Source organism: Oenanthe melanoleuca, chromosome 1 (genome assembly GCF_029582105.1).
Source record: "Oenanthe melanoleuca isolate GR-GAL-2019-014 chromosome 1, OMel1.0, whole genome shotgun sequence".
In the NCBI taxonomy this organism is placed as follows: Eukaryota; Metazoa; Chordata; class Aves; order Passeriformes; family Muscicapidae; genus Oenanthe; species Oenanthe melanoleuca.
Window position 1 is genome coordinate 42,981,372 of NC_079333.1, and position 18,012 is coordinate 42,999,383.

The 18,012-nt window shown below is 42.4% G+C and overlaps 2 protein-coding genes and 2 long non-coding RNA genes across 8 annotated transcripts in view; 2 read left to right on the forward strand and 2 right to left on the reverse strand.

Moving 5' to 3' along the window:
* The window catches only part of LOC130265579 (gap junction beta-2 protein-like), a 35,508-nt gene extending 24,710 nt beyond the window's left edge, over positions 1-10,798 (reverse strand). Inside the window, exon 1 of the mRNA XM_056515028.1 lies at positions 10,718-10,798. The gene's annotated coding sequence lies outside the window, so the exon portion shown is untranslated. The remainder of the gene's footprint in view (positions 1-10,717) is intronic.
* On the reverse strand, positions 1-11,224 carry LOC130265313 (gap junction beta-6 protein). Of its 5 annotated transcripts, none has more exons than XM_056514442.1 (4): positions 11,134-11,224; positions 10,718-10,794; positions 4,912-5,115; positions 1-1,821 (listed from the first exon to the last, which is right to left on the reverse strand). In XM_056514442.1, the coding sequence occupies exon 4, from the start codon at positions 1,797-1,799 to the stop codon at positions 1,008-1,010; it is 792 nt and encodes a 263-aa protein (XP_056370417.1). In that variant the 5' UTR covers positions 1,800-1,821; positions 4,912-5,115; positions 10,718-10,794; positions 11,134-11,224; the 3' UTR covers positions 1-1,007. The 5 variants fall into 5 exon arrangements, with proteins under 5 accessions (XP_056370417.1, XP_056370499.1, XP_056370334.1 ...); XM_056514524.1 differs by having other exon boundaries at positions 10,718-10,797; positions 11,168-11,180; XM_056514359.1 differs by lacking the exon at positions 11,134-11,224 and having other exon boundaries at positions 10,718-10,900.
* The window catches only part of LOC130266012 (uncharacterized), a 25,170-nt gene continuing 17,883 nt past the window's right edge, over positions 10,726-18,012 (forward strand). Inside the window, exons 1-2 of the long non-coding RNA XR_008842728.1 lie at positions 10,726-10,804; positions 11,183-11,460. This is a non-coding gene — a long non-coding RNA (uncharacterized LOC130266012). The remainder of the gene's footprint in view (positions 10,805-11,182; positions 11,461-18,012) is intronic.
* The window catches only part of LOC130266071 (uncharacterized), a 1,381-nt gene continuing 1,056 nt past the window's right edge, over positions 17,688-18,012 (forward strand). Inside the window, exon 1 of the long non-coding RNA XR_008842740.1 lies at positions 17,688-17,918. This is a non-coding gene — a long non-coding RNA (uncharacterized LOC130266071). The remainder of the gene's footprint in view (positions 17,919-18,012) is intronic.

The window sequence follows — 18,012 nt, forward strand, 5'->3', positions numbered from 1 at the left end:
AAAGGTAAAAGTGTTTGCCTTTTATTCAGAAGACTTGCTCCATTCCAGTAATACTTTTCCATGTCTTTGAAACCAGACAGATTCTAGTCTCATAACAGCACCATCAGTCTACTACCAAAAAAAAGCAAACAAATCAAAGCCAAAAAAGTTCCACGATGTGATACAGTATAAAGAAACAAATACAGCTAATACATTAGAGAAATAAACATCTACATAAACATATGAAAGTGGCTATAAAACTGGCAGTATGCAATTAAGAGATTGGTAAAATTCCCAGGTCTGCTAGATGTTTAAACAAGTCTACATAGGCTGTAACTATACTCTTGTGCTGTTTTCAGGCATGTATTTGCACTCAGAATCTAGCTACCTCAATTATCCACACTGGTGGGCTTTCACACAATTCCCCTACAGCCAGCAACATGTATGCAAGCATCTCAAGCTACCTGCCCAGACTCAAGCAGCACTTGCAAAGCTGTGAAGATGTATGTAGCCTATTGCTGTCTCTTTCCTACGAATATGGTATTACAGGGTTCATCTGCATATGCCTGGTTAAAAAATAAAACACAGTCAGTTGTGTACTATAACACCTTAAGTAACATGGAATCTTAGATTTTAGAAAAATACTTTAATCATCAGTTCACAAGTAAAAACTAACACTATTACAAAACATCTTGTAATACTAGAATAGCTAGCTTGAAAGAGTTTTGTTCTTATTGCTGTTGCATTTAGTTTTCAGGAGCTGTGTCAGCATGAAGGTAGCAGTGGGCTTCCCACTTGTCATAGTCAGCTTGTAAGGCTACTCATAGGAAAGTGTATCTTCCTATTTAATCCTCGTGCAATTTTCACATGTTTAGGCTGCCCTGACTTTTCCCAGACATGTACATACTTGATATCTGACACTATGCATCAAAATCCCACCCAACTTTGTTCCAGACAACAAATTTCATTTGAAGCCTTTAAATAAAACATTCACTCCAAAAAGAGTGAACATCAGCATTGACACCATCTTAGCTACTTGAAAACCCTATAACTGTGTTCTGGCAGCTATCAGATATTAATTCGTTCATTTCATTTTGTTTGGTTTCTTCCTTATTCTCATGGTTGGGTTGCTGTTTTGAATTTCCAGCTTTTTTAGACCTTCTGAGGAAAAACTTTGTCAGTAAGTAACATAACTCAGCCACATTTAAAAGAATGCAAATGCTGGACACAGCAATCATGAAAATAGTGAACACCGTCTTTTCAGTAGGTCGGGAAACAAAGCAGTCTACAGTGTTGGGGCAGGGCCAGGCATTACACTTCATTAAACGAGGCATTCGGAACCCATCGTACATGAAATAAAATGCATACATGAAGACAGCTTCAAAGATCAGTCTGAAAAAGATGCTGCTGGTGTATGTCCACCACAAGGAGCCCTCAATACGAAACCTCTGCTTCCTGATTTCTTCGATGTCCTTGAATTCACATTTCTGGTCTCCTTTTCTGAACTGCCTTTTTTTCTCGTGCCTCCTGTAAGCCACATGCATGGCCACCAGCAGCGCAGGTGTGGAGACAAAGATCAGCTGCAGGGCCCAGAGTCTGATGTGAGAGATGGGGAAAAAGTGGTCATAACAAACATTTCTGCAGCCAGGCTGTAGCGTGTTGCAGACAAAGTCATCTTGTTCATCTCCCCAGACTCTCTCTGCAGCCACAACCAGGATCATGATACGGAAGATGAAGAGGACTGTGAGCCATATCTTCCCGATACTGGTGGAGTGCTTATTTACACCTCCCAAAATAGTATGCAGAGCTCCCCAATCCATTGTCTTGTTTCAGTCCTCTGCCCTAAGACAAGACAAATAAACAAAACTAAGATTAATAAAGACAGGAAACAAATACCAGCAAGCATGTCATTCAAAATCAAGGCAGCATCATAATTGTGGCACATGCACTGGCTGTGGTAACATTTTGTGGACACAGTGGGCTTACCTACAACTAGTCATAAATGACAACCTAATCACTATCAGCAGATAATATTTCATACTGGATTACACACACGGCACATTCGTTTCACTCCTAGGTGTATTTGCCAATGCCACATTAAGTAAGAAATACAGATGGGAAAATAATGAACACAGCCTTAAAAGAAAAGACAGAACTTCTAGTAGCCTGATAGCAGTAACAAAATAGATATCAGCCAAAAATAAGGTAGATGTTATGTTAAAAAAATAACGTGTTAGATAGATAGAATTCCTACATAAGTCAAGGCCAATTGGTTTATCGTTATCTTAAGAGGGCAAATAATGATTTGAACACACTCCAGCAATAAATACAGACCTTGAGTAACTGCTGCTGATACTCTGCACCTTCCATGAGAAGGTCTGAATAACCTACATTCACCAGTTTAAAGAGCATGACTGCATTCTTAGTCAAAGCCAACTCCACACTAGCTTAAAGCAATGAAGGTAAGATCTTGGCCATTATCTAGAGTTAGATGTTTAAAATCAGTGTTTATGATTCATACCAAAACAGTTTTCTTTCCACTAACTACAAAAAGGATAAATACTCCTTCATTGTGAATGCCTGGCGGGGGGGGGTTTCCCCCCCATAACACAGACTTTATTAGTCCTAGATTAGGGGAGCTATTTCAGAGGCTGGGAGAGTGCTACAGTCAACATTTGAAGAGTTCAGACAGTCCAGCAGTAGCTCAGAGACTTTTTCAACAGAAGAATATAGTTTCCAGCAGGTGGGTTTCAAAGTACTACAACTAATGAATTTAGGATTTCACCTTTTGGTCTCCTCAGGAACACTACAACTGTCTGGGTTTTCACAGCTTCCACAAACAGATTTTCACAGAGAGCATTCAGAGGCATTTCAGTCCATCTCCCTCCACCCCTCCACTTCAGATGGATTTGCACAAAGTTGGTTTGCAAGCTACTGTGTATTCAAGAAACTGGCATTTCTTGTGTCTATCAGCCAGGACCCTCTAAGGGTGCTCACAGATCTCTTGGCTATGAAATTGCTCAGGAAGGTTATTTCACAACTTTGTTAATTTGTTTGTATCTCAGAGCCCATATCTCTTCTGCATTTACAGCACAAGGTACCAATAAGCAAAATCATATTTTCAAAGTTGCTTTAAAGAGTAGCTACTGGCAAAAAGGTCATCATATCAATCACAAGGTTTTCCTGACCCTTAAATGGATCACACTGCACCAGGAAGACGACGATGACACTTTTGTAGTCATCTTCCACGTCACATCCCCATTCTGAGTAAAGTCAAAAATCTTCCTTGTTTACAGTGAGTTACATATAATCAGTAGACCACATACTTTGACTGAGTATCAAAGTACACAACAGCTCACAGAAAATGAAGACACTTAACAGTTACACAACATAATGGCACCTTTTCCTTGAGTTACTGGGATTTAAATGTAATCCCCCTTCACTACTTCCATAAACTCCATTTCCCTCAGATGTTGCTGATTGACTGTGTGGGGTTATACTCCAGGAGCTGAAAACCAAGGGGGAGATCCAAGATCTCCTTCAGACTAGAAAGAACTTTTCCTGAGCCTCCTTCAGGATGTACAGTCTATATGGGCTATTTCTGCTGTATGTGACTGAAAACAGCCCTGAAACAGACTTAGCTTGCTATCCTGCTAGGTTATTTCTTCCAAGAAGATTCTTTTTTTCATTAGCATACAGTTACAGGGAGTTTCTGCAAGTTAACAACCCTATGAGGACACAGCAAAGACCCTTAATACCAGAGATCCTTACTAAACATATAAGCTGGATTTTTAACTGTTTCCACCCCTTTTTCTGTCATCTGATTGATTAAAATTCTCTCAGAATTTGCCTTGGCAATTATTGCATTGTTAAACAGAGGGACAGTTACAACTTTGTGTTCTGTTACTATTATACACATATGACAATTACAGTACTTCTAATATGACAGTAATTACAGTATTTATAAAATAACTACAACTAAGTACTAAGACTAGAAATTCTTATGAGCATTTGAAAATAAATCCTACAGAAGACTGGCACCATGCAAACCATGGTATTACATATATTACCCACCTATCCTGTAACTCCACCAGAGCCCTTACTTTCTTCTCAGTCATTCCATCTTCTCCCTATCTGTCAACCATCTTCTTCGAGTAAAGAAGTATGTGAAGTGAAACCTGTGTAGCTGCTCCTTATAAGCCCTATTTTTTAGCTTCAAATCTCACTGCACATCAATAGTTATGACATTTTGTTATAATTTCACATAGATTTGTTTCCTCCTCCCTGTGCCTATTCAAAATACAAGCTCCCTGGTATGCAGTTAGCTGAAGAAGCTCCCCTAGTACTGTTTTCTCCTAAGGTCACACTACAGTTTATCTCCTGTGACTTTGTGAAGGCACATTATAAAGCAGGTGACTTGTCCATAAGTTCTTTCGTAGTACTAGTTTTGGTTGGTTTGGTGTCTTTAAATCTGATCCATTTTATCAATCTGCTTAACAGCACAGACCCACAGACCATCTGAAAAGGACAGCTTCATTTTAAACCCTCCCCTCCCCCCCAAAAAAAACCACCAAAAGAACCAACAAACAACAAAACAACAAAAACCCCAGGCTGCAAGCAGCAAAGCGTGGGTAAGAATGAGCAGTCAGTGGGAAAGAGGGGTTGGCAAGCTTTAATGCTGAAGATGATACACACTCCTCTTCATCTGACTTGCTCTATCTTCTCAGAGTATATTGTGCTTGTTAAGCCAAAAAACTGTGCTTCAATTCTAGCAAAGACATGTCTGTATCTGGATCAAGAAAGAAGACACCACATTCTGAAGAGGCAGTTTTTTGCCCAGAGTTTCCTGGTGACATCCCTCCTTTCCAAAAAAGCCTTTGTCTTTCATATCTGCCCAAACACTCCACCCTGCACCCTTCCCATGTACCTTACCAAATCTTCCAGCTCTCTCTTCAGCTCCTCCTGCCACCATCCACTGTTCTTCCCACTGCTTGCTGAGCAAGTCACCAACCTTTGTCCCTTCTTCTCACAGCCTCTCAGGCTTATTTTGATGTTGGTGGAGAGTCATATGACTTCTGGACTACTTGAGTGCTACAGGCACTGATCAGACACCAGTGAAGTCTCACTATCTTCTCCCTGAAAGGTGACACAACCAAGACTGTAGTGCCATATCCAGGCTGCCTGAATGCCATCCAAATACTTTGGTCACAGCGTTTCCTACTAGCTGGCTTTAAACGTTCTCAATGCAACTTAGAGGAGCCAATGAAGGCAATTCAGACACTGCCAAAGCATCCACTCCTCTCCAACAAACAGACACAGGGATCCAAGCAGAATTTAAGTTAGCCAAGTATGGCTCTTCACACTACTAAAGCCACCAGTGCAGATCATTCCAACTAAACACACCTGTAGTGATGTGATGGCTCATTTACTCTTTACTCACTCAAAAGCTAGGACCTTGATCAGACGTTATATCTTTCTTTCAAATACTTGCTTTCCTTTTCACTAGCAAGTAAAATATTAACTGTCCTCCTGACCAAAGGAGAAGAGAGCAGGAAAATTACACCCTTTTAATGGGTAAGTCCTATTTTTACAGAGCCAGTCCAGATACTATTTTTCTGTGTGCAAATCCTGCCAAATGCCTACAGAAATAACAGTATGTAGACAGCCAAGGACTTATCTAGTTTGCTGGTATAGAACACATAGGTAAATTATGGAGAAAAAATGTAAAGTAGGAATGAGGATAGGGATTAGTTATAAAGGAAGAAACTGGGAAGAACAGAAGACAGCTGAAGATAGTGAGGTTGAGTAACTAAGCATTTAGAATAATTTCTAACAGGGGCATGCATTAAGTGTTAAATTCTTCTTCACAAAAATTGCAACTGGGCATGAAAATAAGCTTTTCCAAACTTCCACATAGATACCTGTTCTACTACCAGCAGCACCTTCCGTTTCATTGCAATAATTAGATGACCACAGCGGGATATGGTTGTTACAGTTAACAATTAAAAACAACCATAAAAGATCACCATGCTTGACTGAAAAATTAAGTTACAAGGGAAACAGTTCTGTATAATCACGCAACAGCCTCATAAGCAGGTGTTTCATTTTTTTGTTGTTGTTTTGGTTTTTTTTCCACTAGTAAACTAGACAGCAGCAAGGCAAGAACTACAGCTTAACTCCTTCTGTAGTTCTACAGCTTATGGGCAGTATTTGAGCTCTGTGCTGCCATGGCTAGACTGCCTTCTAGTTTAAAGCTAGCTCCTGTAAGCCTACATCAAACCACAACTGCAGCACGGTGCTTACACCCAGTGAAAATCCCTGCAATTCACAACACTGAGGACAGTCATCACTGAGCTCCCTTCTTTATGAGTACAGCTGGCTCGTTAACAGACACCATTTTCCCTTGTTAAAGACTGTTATACTGGAAAATCATTACTCAGTGGCTAAATCCACAGCTGGAATACAGTGAAGGTGTAAAATAACAGAAGATACATCTCTGTCACATACACATATGGTGCTTGTACTATAGCAAAACAAAAAAGTAATAAGCAAGTATTACAGTATGTGCTTATGCTACAGGAACACCTAGGAGTCCCATTCAAGAAGAGGTCCACAGACCCCTAATTCATGCATAAATTCAGACTAAGATAATACCCTTCTCACCTTCGATTTGGATACCAATTTATTTAATGTACTGGACCTACACAGAAATTCAGAGGGTGCTCACAATGACTCCACTTCTATCAGAATTTTAGTGTACAGTGTACCAGGAGTTACCAGTTTGGTGTGACATTCCACCACTTTCAACAATGCCTCTGGATACTGATAAAAGACCAGCAGACTGCCAAGACAGAAGTCACTTTATCCCATGTGGGAATGCGTTAACCAAGATAATCTTTAAGCAAAAAAGCACTGGTCTCAAGTGTCCCTGCCTACCCTCCAAGCTGGGGACAAAGGTCTCACATACCCAAGAGTGGCAGTTTAATGCAGGACTTTTGCCATAGAAAAGCTTCAGAACATGTAAACGAACAGATGCAAAATCATTACCAAAAGTTATTTTATGACCAACTTAGCACAGGAAATACTGCTGCACGTTCAGGTCCAACATGCATTCAAATGTGCTGCTGACACAATGTTCCTTCCCTTCAGGTGTTGATCTCAACAGCTGCACTGGAGCAGTGGCTCGTAGGGGGAACTGATAACAGGATCGAGGTGCCCTGGAGCTGCACAATGCTGTGTCATTACTCAGATTTGAAGAACACACTAGTCTGGGTTTCAGCAGTTTTGCATCAGCATGCCTCCAACCTGACAACCTGCCATCTAGTTCACAGCAAGCACTCAATTGCCAGTGTGTAGATCTTGTTATTCCTACTGCAGACTTAGTTTTGGTGCTATACTACAAGAACAGCAGCACTATCAAGGCTGAAGCAATGAAGCTTCCAATAAATACAGATTAACATCTTCCAAAATACAGCACCCTTTTATTTCATCAAGAAAAGCTGGTACACAGCTTACATCAGTCACTTGCTAGCTTGCTCAGACTTCCTACCTAATTTGTCAGTCTGCCCCACGCCTCAGTTTCCCAGACATTAAACTAGAGATAACAAAAATCTCACTATCTCACAGGGCTGTTCTCCTGAAATGCTCCACTGCAATTACAAGCTTCACAGGCTAAATGGACCGAGACAGATAAGTAACAGTTCAAAGCTGGAAGCACAGAGCTTGAGTTCAATCATCCAGGATATTTCTGACACCTGAAAAAAATGCAGCTCCCTACATTGCTATAGCTTTAATGCAGAGTTCAAAATGCAAGAAGACAAAGCTTTGAACTTAGACCTTGGCAAGTAAAATCCTTTAATAGGTAGCTTCCAGCTATTTTAATTTTACAGCAGTATATTAAAAACTTCAAGGAGTATGCAGCTAGAAGACTCTGGAATATCAACAACTCTACTTCTTTCCTAAAAAGCTGAAAAAGATCAAAGGAGCAGCCTAACAATCACAAAAGCCTGTGCAATTCTCTCTAGTAGCTCTTAAACTTTGTTCTGAACACCTATCTCGAGATCAGAGTGGAAACTGGAGAAGAGAAGAGCCATGACAGAGAGATTACAGTATATCTGATTTGACACAAGAACAGGCAAAGACTAATTGGGAACAGGAAACCTCTGACAGTTGCAGGTCTGAACACTGCAAGCTTTGTTCTTTGCTTCTACTCAAGTTTAGGAAAATAGGAGGCATTCTTTGCTCTAATTAAATCCAGAATGAAATCCAGAGAAACCCAACAGATTAGGACCCAATTTGTATGTAGTTAAATGTTATTAAAAAATTATGTACTTAAATATCAAGAGCATTTAAGGGTTCAGTTTCTGTCCACAATGACACCCTTATGACTGTCCCATATTTATGCCCTCACATAAGTTTTAAGCCATTTTCCAAGGATGCTTAGAATCCATACCTTTTCCACCAGCCTGCAAGTTTAACTGGAGATTACTATCCTCTACAAAATCTCTGCACAAAATTCATTCTACTTGTACAGAACAGGAAATCAGAGGTCACACTTGAAGGCATAACAAGACAGTACAAGTCCTATTAGAGTTTAGCCTGTCTCAGCCATTTTCCCCTGTAAAACTTTCCTTCAAAGTGTGCTTAAAGCTTCTTATTCTGGAAGAAAGCTGGATTCCTGAAGACTGTGCCACCACTGATACAAGTGTCCTATTTCCTGTATCTCAAAGAAAGTTTTAGAAATACTGTGCCCTGCTTCTGGTCATCAAAGTAACTTTATAGTTATGACTTTATTAATATTACTTTTAATTTTTTTTGAAGCCTGTTACCTAATTCCTATTTCCATCCCCCTACACCTGAGCAAATGTCTACATCCCCTCTACAAGTCTCTCTTCTACAATTAACAAGCCCCTGTCTTCTTTCACACACAGAACTCAATCTTTTGGAAATACTAATTAAACTTAAAATTAAACACTAACATTTTACACTGCACTGCAGCCTTCCTTTGAGCATGTATTTTGTTATTTCATTCATCAAGAGTAAAGTCAAAAGCAACTTTTCCTTTCTAAAACTGTATTACAGGAAGAAAGGCAGGTGTGTGATAAGGAATAGAATTAGTTTCAACATTCTTTTATCAGCTAATAGGAGATGTGCTTCTCTTTTTCCACATTCTTGCTGTTTTGACAGCACATTATCTCACTTCATATCATCACTTCAAGCTTTTCCTTACACAAACTGATGTTTAGCCAGGCAAGAGTCACAGTTCTCCTTTCAGATACCTCATCAGTCATCATTAAGTAACAATTAAAATCAGCAAGGAACAGAACAAGGGAAAACATCAGAAGAAAAAAACATCTTCAACCCATGCTCCTTTTTCACACAGCATCTGGGAGCACAGATTTAGCTGGAACTATTCAAAAGAAACAACCTGTAAAAGCATCCTCTTTACTCTCAAGTACCCACGAGGTTATGCAGTGACTGTTATGAACTTGTACATATAACTTGAAGTGTTGTTATTTTTCCAGCTACTAAGATAGTCTGCTATACATTTTTATATGTACAATTACTTTTTTTTGAACAAAATAAATGCCCAAATAAACTGCCTGGGTTGTGCATAAAGGGATGCACAACAACACCATCAGAAGCCTCGGAGGCCCAGCTCCAGCAAATTGAGAAAACTGGCTCTGTCAGGACAAAATCAATTACTCCAGAGAAGTATGCTAATTCATGGAGTTTCACTGTTCCATTTTTAAGCTCTGAGATATGTAATCCTATCAATTATGAGACTGACAGTTCTGGGGATCATCTGAAGTCTCCTAGAAAGCCTGACACATTCAGTACAGATGTAAGAAAAAGCCCATCAGGAAATTCACACTGCAATGCCTAGCTGACACATGGAAGTACCACCTTCTTCCAGGCTGAGGCTTGTCCCACCATTGCCTTGCTCTCTAAGACAGATCTAACCCAATCACATGCACATCCTTTTGCCAACTGTCTTTTCTCTGAGGCTCTCCAAAGGATGTAGCTGGTAAGCAGGGTTGCCAGGCTGAGCAGTGGAGGCCAAGAAACGTTAAAGATTACGTAACTCCTTTAACAAAATTAAGGATGAAAATATATTTCCTTCTGCTTTTGTCTCCGTGTACACACATATGCTGTGGTGATGCCAAACCAAATCTGGACCCATACCCTCACAGTATTTCACACAGGACACTGCCATTAATCATGAAAGTTATAAAATCTGGGTTTAAAAGAGCATTCCTAAGACAAAAGGCCACTCCTCCTTGCAACCCTCTGCCTGTTGTCTCAAGAGTATTTCCAGGCTACAAGGTGAAAACAAATGGGGCACAAGACAAGGAAATAATTTCCTCTGTTGAAAGAAGAGGAGAGATTCTTCAATACGAGAGACTGTGAACGTAACACCCAATCTAGGAAAGCCTGATGATGGAAAAGCCAGAACATGCCCAGCTACTAGCTAGTGCCAGGAGCTAAACAAGCACTCCTGCCCTTACTCCAGCACGTCCTTCGTGTTTTATTTAAGGCCTTAAGTACTCATTCTTTGTGCCCCGATACTCAGAAATACATTTATTTCTGACTCACACCTCATTTCCTATTCCCCCTGTAATTCTAAGGAATGTTTCCAGTGTGTGATCAGACACTCACAGGACCTGTCAGTTTTACTGATGCAAGCTGTTTACCTTCCCGCAGCTCTCCTAACATCTGTAGGCGTGTCTCAAATTACCTGTAATTGCCGGAACCTTGATTTTGCTCGGTGTCGTGGCTGGCCGTACGTACCTCACATAACGCGCTTACAGAGAGCTGCTGGGAGGTGAATAAAGGTTTCGCTGTAAGTTAAACGCGTTAAACAGAGACAGAGCATTCCTAAACAAAACTGCTCGCGGGGTTCTATGACGCTCCAGCTGGTGACGGGAAGCGGAGAGCGCCCGTGCCGGGGCAGGGTGGGGAGCGCTGACGGCGGCTCCGCGCCCGGCCCCGCTGCCTCCCCGGCGGGCAGCGCCCCCAGAGCTCCGGGCAGCGTTACCTCAGCCCCGGCCCCGCGCTGGGACGCAACAAGTGCGGCCTCAGCTGCCCGGGGGCACCTGCCCCGCTGCGCCACTTCCCTTCCTTCCTTCCCTCCCTCCGTCCGGCCTGCCTTACCCTGCCTGCCTTCCCTGCCCGCCGCGCCCCTCACCTGCCTCAGCGGCAGCTCACCGCTGCTGAGGGGCGGGCACCCTGCCGGCAGCTCCCGGCGCCACGGCCGGGCTGCGCCGATCAGCGTGGCTCCGCCGCTGGCTTCCGAGCGGGCGGCCCCAATCTCGCCGCCCCGGAGCTTTAAGGTCCCTCCCCGTTCACCTGCCGCCGCTTTTAACCCGCCCCTGGCCCGTCCCCGCCCGCGCCCCGCTGCTCCGGCCGCCCGCGGACCCGGGGCGGGGCCCGGCGCGTCCCCGCCGCTGTGCCCCGTGGAGGGGGCCGCGGGGCTTCGAGGTGAGCAAGAAAGAGCCAAAATAAAGGGTGGGAAGGGCTTGTGTGCTCCCCGGGGCCGCTTCCCTCCGCCAAGGAGCTGGTTTAGGGTTGCAAGAGGAGACCCTGAGGGGAAGGGAGATCAAGGTAACAGCAGATACCTGGGGGTGTTCCAGGGGAAACGCATATCTGTTTAAGATAGGAGGGTCGTGATTCCATCTTGAGGAATCCAGGTATTCAGAAGGGCCTTGGGACAGCAAAAAGCCAGGTCTTTTCTCCTGGAAATCATTAAAAGAGTTACTGGGCAAACACAGAGGGAAGAGCGAGTAGTTTCTGGCTTTCTGAGGTTTGTTTTCCAAGTGCGATTGAAATGCTACAGCAGTGCCCTGCAGACTCGCAGGCTTTCACGGAGCTGTGCGTATTTGCCAGTGCAAAGACCTATTTTGGAAAGTTTTTTTGTTTCCAAGGAATACAGTTGCTGAGGAAACAATTCACTTTGGGTTCAAAAATCCCTGCCCAAAACTGTGTACTCTGTCTTGCACACAGGCACATCAAACTAAATAAATGGTTAGTAAACACCTTAACTAAATTACTGAAGAAAGCATACACCACAACTGGATGAACAGGACATTTACAGAGACTTCAGGTGAAAAACTCATGTGCGTGTTTGGAGTATAAGGATTCAAATAATACATGATTTCCATTGAAATTCTACTGCCTTTTCTTTCCACCTTCTAGAATACAAATAATCACTGGGAAAATATTCAGTTACTTAATTTTGATCTCATAGTCAGGAAGAAGAGGTAGGAATTTCTTGCACAAATGGTGTAATACTTGAAAGATAAGGAATTGTCATCAGCTGTGCTTTAAACATTAGCCTCTGCCTCTGCTCCTCATCTTTCCTCCCACCCTTTCTTACCCTTGCAGTTAGATCCATGGAACCTGTACATTAGGACCTTAGGATAATTTGTGTTGGAAGAGATCTGAGGAGGCTTTTAATCCAACCTGTTGGTCAAAGCTGGATCAGCTCTGGGACCGTTCATTGGGGAACCCAGGGAAATTGGTTCAGCAGCTCTAGGACCAGGCCAAGGTATATGATGTGATGCTGAGCTAGACATGCAATAAATACCTGAGGGCTGAGTTTACCTGTGCCTGCTGACTTCTGTGGGAGTTGTGTGTTCAGATGACGTTCAAGGTTCGTGTGTATGGCGTGTGTGAGGAAGGGAGGTGGCTCTGGGCCTGGCCATGCATCTGCACTTTGCAAAAGGGAAAGCCCATCTCCTAATGGAAGAAAAGCTTTAGAAGAGACATCTGGAACTCATGTTGTTCTTTTTCCAGTCACCTTCCAGCTTGATTCAGTGGCCTTGAAAAAGTGAAATGTGTAATGACACGTTTTAAGGTGCAAAATACTGTAGCTACAGCAGAGAATTTTAAGTTTTGTGCTGTTTTTTCAAGGCTGTGTTTGCCACCAGAAAAAGGTTTGGAGTTTTCGTTTTTTGCAGTAAGAGAAATACTGTGAAAATATAAATCAAAAATGTAAGTCCTACGAGGAGCAGCTTGAGGGAGACAGGGGTTTTTAGCCTGGAGAACAGGAGGTTCAGGGGAGACCTTTTTGCTCTGTACAGCTGCCTGAAAGGAGAGTGTAGTGAGGTGGGCCTCTTCTCTCATCCCAATGATAGGAGAAGAGGACATAGCCTCAAGCTGCACCAGGGGATATTGAGGTTGGGCATCAGGAAGAATTTATCCACTGAAAGGATGGCCAGACACTGGAAGAGGCTGCCCAGGGTGGTGGTGGAGTCATCACTCCTGGAAGTGTTCAAGAAACGACTAGACATGGCACTTAGTGATATGGTTCAGTTGACATGGTGTTAGTCAAAGGTTGAACTCAATGATCTTGAAGGTCTTTTCCATGAAAAGCTAGTGGAGACAAGGCCCTGGGGGTCTCCCTGTTGCCTAAAGGCAGATAAGCCTAAGGGAGGTAAGTAAGCCACGGGCAGAGTGTGGAGCTCTCTGAGCTGCCTTGTATCAGCTCTTCACTGCTCTGCCTTTGGGAGTATCACAGTTTGAGGCCAGCACCTGGTGTTTCTCCCAAGGCAGAAACACCCAGTTTTGACAGCAAAGAAAAGTCTTAAATTATATTTTTTCCAATGTTTCCATAATTAGATAGCAGCAAACTATCTATTCCCTACATAGTGGGGAGCACCAGGTGAATGAGTGAGAAACAGACCAGGTTCTCCTCCACTGGATAATTTTTTCATCTCTCATCTGTTGAATGATATTTCTCTGACCCGGTACCCAGTAGCATCAGCACCCTCTTTGATTATAAATGATGACTCAAGGGACACTAGAAAAAAAAAAAGAATGGGACACGTGCTAATGCTCACAGTGTTTTATCTTTATGAGGGTAAAGTGACATATGTTTAGTAACTGACCACTTAGTAAACAGAGTTAAATTTTACTTACTCCTTTACAAATGAGGAATCCTTTATTTAGCTAGCATTTAAAAATATAGTGTATTATTTAGCTAGCACGTAAAAATTACTGTTTGATAACACTGTGAAATAAATACATGTGAATTGATTACTTTGAATTATGACAGTTCTCCTACAATGCACTATAATGCATATAAGTATGTTTTCAAGGTAAAAAGGGAGAAGAAGGGGATGGATAAACATAAACCCCATCCATTACTGACAAATAAACAAAGAAGAAAATGAAAGTTACAAGGTTCAGAAATTTTGTGTCACTAGATGCCTCACAAGGTAATGAAGTTTGAAAAAATATATATATATATTTAAATAGAGAGAGTTGTCACAACATCCTATTGCCCAAAAGTAGCTTTAGATATAAAGCCTAGATTTAGGATAAGGTCAGCCTCTTTGATAGTGCATGTTATCATCTAGAAGGTCATACTCACAGTCGAGGTCATGTTCACAATCACTGACTGTCCTGTAGAGCACTTAAATTATACTTTTCGAAATACTGACATGGGTCAATTATTTTTCTTCTGAGCACTAATAAACCAGAGTCTGAAATGACTAGAACTGTTGACTGAAATTTTAACCCGATTTTTATGTACTATATTAGACTGAAGATTTGTACAAGTCCAACTACTCAGTCTTACTATTAATCACAAGGGATAAAAGAGGAGGAAAGAAACAAACCCAGGAAGTTTCTTTTCCATTTTTCTGTGGCAGACGGCTGCTCAAGCACTGTGGTGCAGACTGGAAGCAGGAGCTTCAGTGGAGCCTTCACATTTCTAATTAGACTCTTTTTGCCTCCTGACTATTTAGCAGTTCAGAGCAGGGAAAAGAAAATTATGTCCAGTCCTTTAGTGTAAAACTATTGTGCCAGTGTGTCTTAAAGTTCACCCTGTCCTGTGGCACATTTAGTAGGGGACAACAGGGATACAAATGGTACTGATAATATATAATAAGTCTTGGACCAAGCCCATCTTTGTTGTATGCTGCTCAGGAAGCTGCTCTTCTTCAGCTTTTATTTTCAGTTTAATTTACTGGTCAGCATTCCTACAGGGATTGTGTTGGCCCTAATTTACACACTCTGGGCAAATCCCAGGACCTCATCTAGCCAGGAAAACTATCCAAAGAGTCATTTCCTTTTCAATATAATTACTTTAATGACAATGTGTAGTTTTATAAAGGTTGCCCATGTAATATCCCTGTTTATTAACCATTGCAGCATGTCAAGCATTTGTGCTGCCTTGAAAAGCAGTATGATTTTTTCACCTGCAAAAATTGTTCTCTCAGGTGCCTGAGAGAACGATTATGATTGCACTTCTCTTAAATAATGGGTAGATAGCTGTGTCCCACATCTTTTTGACCTCAGGTTGTCCTTATCAATGAGATCTTCCTTTTTTTTATTTTCGATTTACTGATATGCATGAAAAGTCCCAAGAGAAACAGCAACTTTCCTGCTAAGGTAACTCGGTGATCTTAGTGATATCCCCTACTTGTGGAGAGAGAAGAAGGAGCAGGAGATAACAAAAAAAACCCAAAGAAACAACAAAACAAAACAAAACAAAACAAAAAACCAACTAAAAAAAAAAAAAAAAAAACCAACCAAAAAACCAAACCCTCAATCCCAAATGATATTGGGAACCAACAAAAGGGGATGAAAATGGTTCTTAGCATTGCCAGGACACGACCAGCCTGACTCACACCAATCCATATAGTTTACACTTTTTAATGTCAAAATGGGCTTGAGCAGCTGTTTTAGTACATAGCCATGCTCTTCCAGGATGCCCTTGGAAAGTGTACCTCTCCTGCATGCTAGTTAGGATGTATTAACCCATTGTCAGGCACCTATCAAAGCCTCTCCATTTCTTAAGCTGACAGCTCCAGATATCCAGCGTCAGCCTGATTTGAGAGGCAGAGCTTTCTTCATTCATCCTTAGGCAGCCCAGTAATTTCTGCAACACAATTGGTAATTTGGTAGCTGACAGTTCCTATCTCCCCACCCCTCTGGTTCATTACAAGCATTTCATCAGACCGGCTGTAGGCTGCCGTGTCCTTCTCCGCTCCAGGCAGAGGGGGACAGGCAAGGCTGTCAGCAGCGATGCTCAGTTGCTGTGGTGATGTTTCTCCTGGAGCAGGCGGCTGCAGCAAGTCCTCCACCCCGGTGGCACCTAGCCCAGACTCTGGATGTACCCGTGGAGGCTTCCAGCTGATTTAATTGGTTCTTTTTTCCCTGGTTTGATGTAATAAATTCATTGTTCCCCAGTTCAACTTAATTGAGTCATTGTTACCCGATTTAACTGACTGATTGCTGCCTGACTTGATTTAATTAATTACTGCCTGACTTGCTGAATAAGCAAGCTCCTGCTGCCAGCTGCCAGCACGGCTTATGGCTCCTAATCCATGCTGTCTACCTCAGCCCCTTGTCCTATACTAACCTTCACTTCTCTTGGGACCTGCTCTCTGTTCTACTTTAGCTACATCCTCTGTTACCTTCCTGCTTCCCTTTTCTATTCCTGTAGCTCATCCCTTACCCAAAGAGCTCCTCTCACTCACCCTCTAATTCTCCTTTCCATTCTCCTCTGCTTTTTCCTGTCTTTAGCCCTGGAACTACCTCCACTTTTCCCCCACTCCTCCTGGAGAGGAGTTCTCACTGCTGTCTCACAGTAACCTTCCCTGCTTTGATTCCTCTAAAGCTGCTCCTGAGTTCCCCTGAAGGCTTTGCATTTCACTTCTTTCATGCATGACAGATTGCCCTTCCTATAGTGGGATGTTTTTTATATCCTGTTCTGCCCAGGAATACTACGCAGGCATCTGCACTTGTCCAGTGCTCTCTTTCTTTCCTTTATTTCCACTACTTGCCTGTTCCCATTTCTTTCTTCCTTTAAGGTATCATCCAGGAGCCCCTCCCTCCCCTTGTTACATGTTATCTAGCATCCTCTGAGCTCTTGGCTCTTTTTAATCTGTTCACTTGCTTTGAGATGTCTGTGTCCACTGTAAGGGTATCTTCCCTGATCGTTCCTTCTCTTTAGCCTATTGTTTTCACCTAAGATGTTCTGATGGTTCTGAAGGTTCAGGTTTCTTGCTAGCTCTCCTGATTTCTGGCCCTTACTTCATTCCCCAATCTCCCCAGATCTCTTTCATTTATCTTTCTGTGTTTCATTGTCTCCATTCAGCAGAAACATGAGATACAGGTAGATCTTGTCCTCTTTTCTCTGCTGTTCTGTTCCACATTGCATCTGATGTCAGTCTGGGAGTAGTCATGCACTTGTTCAAGCAGAGCAATACTGTTCTCCAAAGTAATTGTGTCAAGGTGTAAGTCTGAATTTTTATTAATGATCAACATGAGCGCAGACTTCTCCATGACCACTTCAGTTCGGTGCATACAGGTGAGGTCAGCTTTGCCCATGCTGTCAGTCCAGTATGCACAACATCTTGTGTGAGCAGATATCCCTCCTGGCTTAGCATTGTCCAGGCCTTGTCAGCCATGACATACTTCCTGTTCATCTGCACTCTCTCTGTTTATCCACTTTTCATTCTCTTGTATTGGAAGAAAGTCCAGGAATGAGTGCTTGTCTCTCAAGTGTAGGCACCATCATTCATCTGGCTGACATCTGGCTTCTGTATTCTGCGAACAGATATGAAGTGTGTTTCCCCTCCTTCCTCTGCCTCTCTCTTTTTCAGTGGCATGTCGATGTTTTCTTGAAGAGAGAATCTCATTGTCTACAAAGATATCTCTCTCCCCCTCACGTCTTTAAGGAACCTTCACTCATAGAATCACAGAATCATTTAGGTTGGAAAAGACCTCCAAGGTCAACAAGTCCAGCCTTTGACTGAACACCACTTTGTCAACTAAACCATAGCACTGTGTGCCGTGTTCTGTTGTTTCTTGAGCAATTCCAGGGATTGTGACTCCACCACCTCCTTGGGCAGCCTGTTCCAGTGCCTGACCACTCTTCAGTGAAGAAACATATATTGTGTGGCTGAGGGCCTTCCATATCACTTGCAGTGAGTTAATCTGTCTTTGCCTTTTTTCATGCATGTAAAAACCACTGTATTCCTAGGGCATTTTTGTTCAAACCCTCCAGGGTTTCATATGGCA

Excerpts from the sequence above, each read along its gene's own strand:
- LOC130265313 (XM_056514442.1), bottom strand. The coding sequence starts at position 1,799 with ATGGATTGGGGAGCTCTGCATACTATTTTGGGAGGTGTAAATAAGCAC.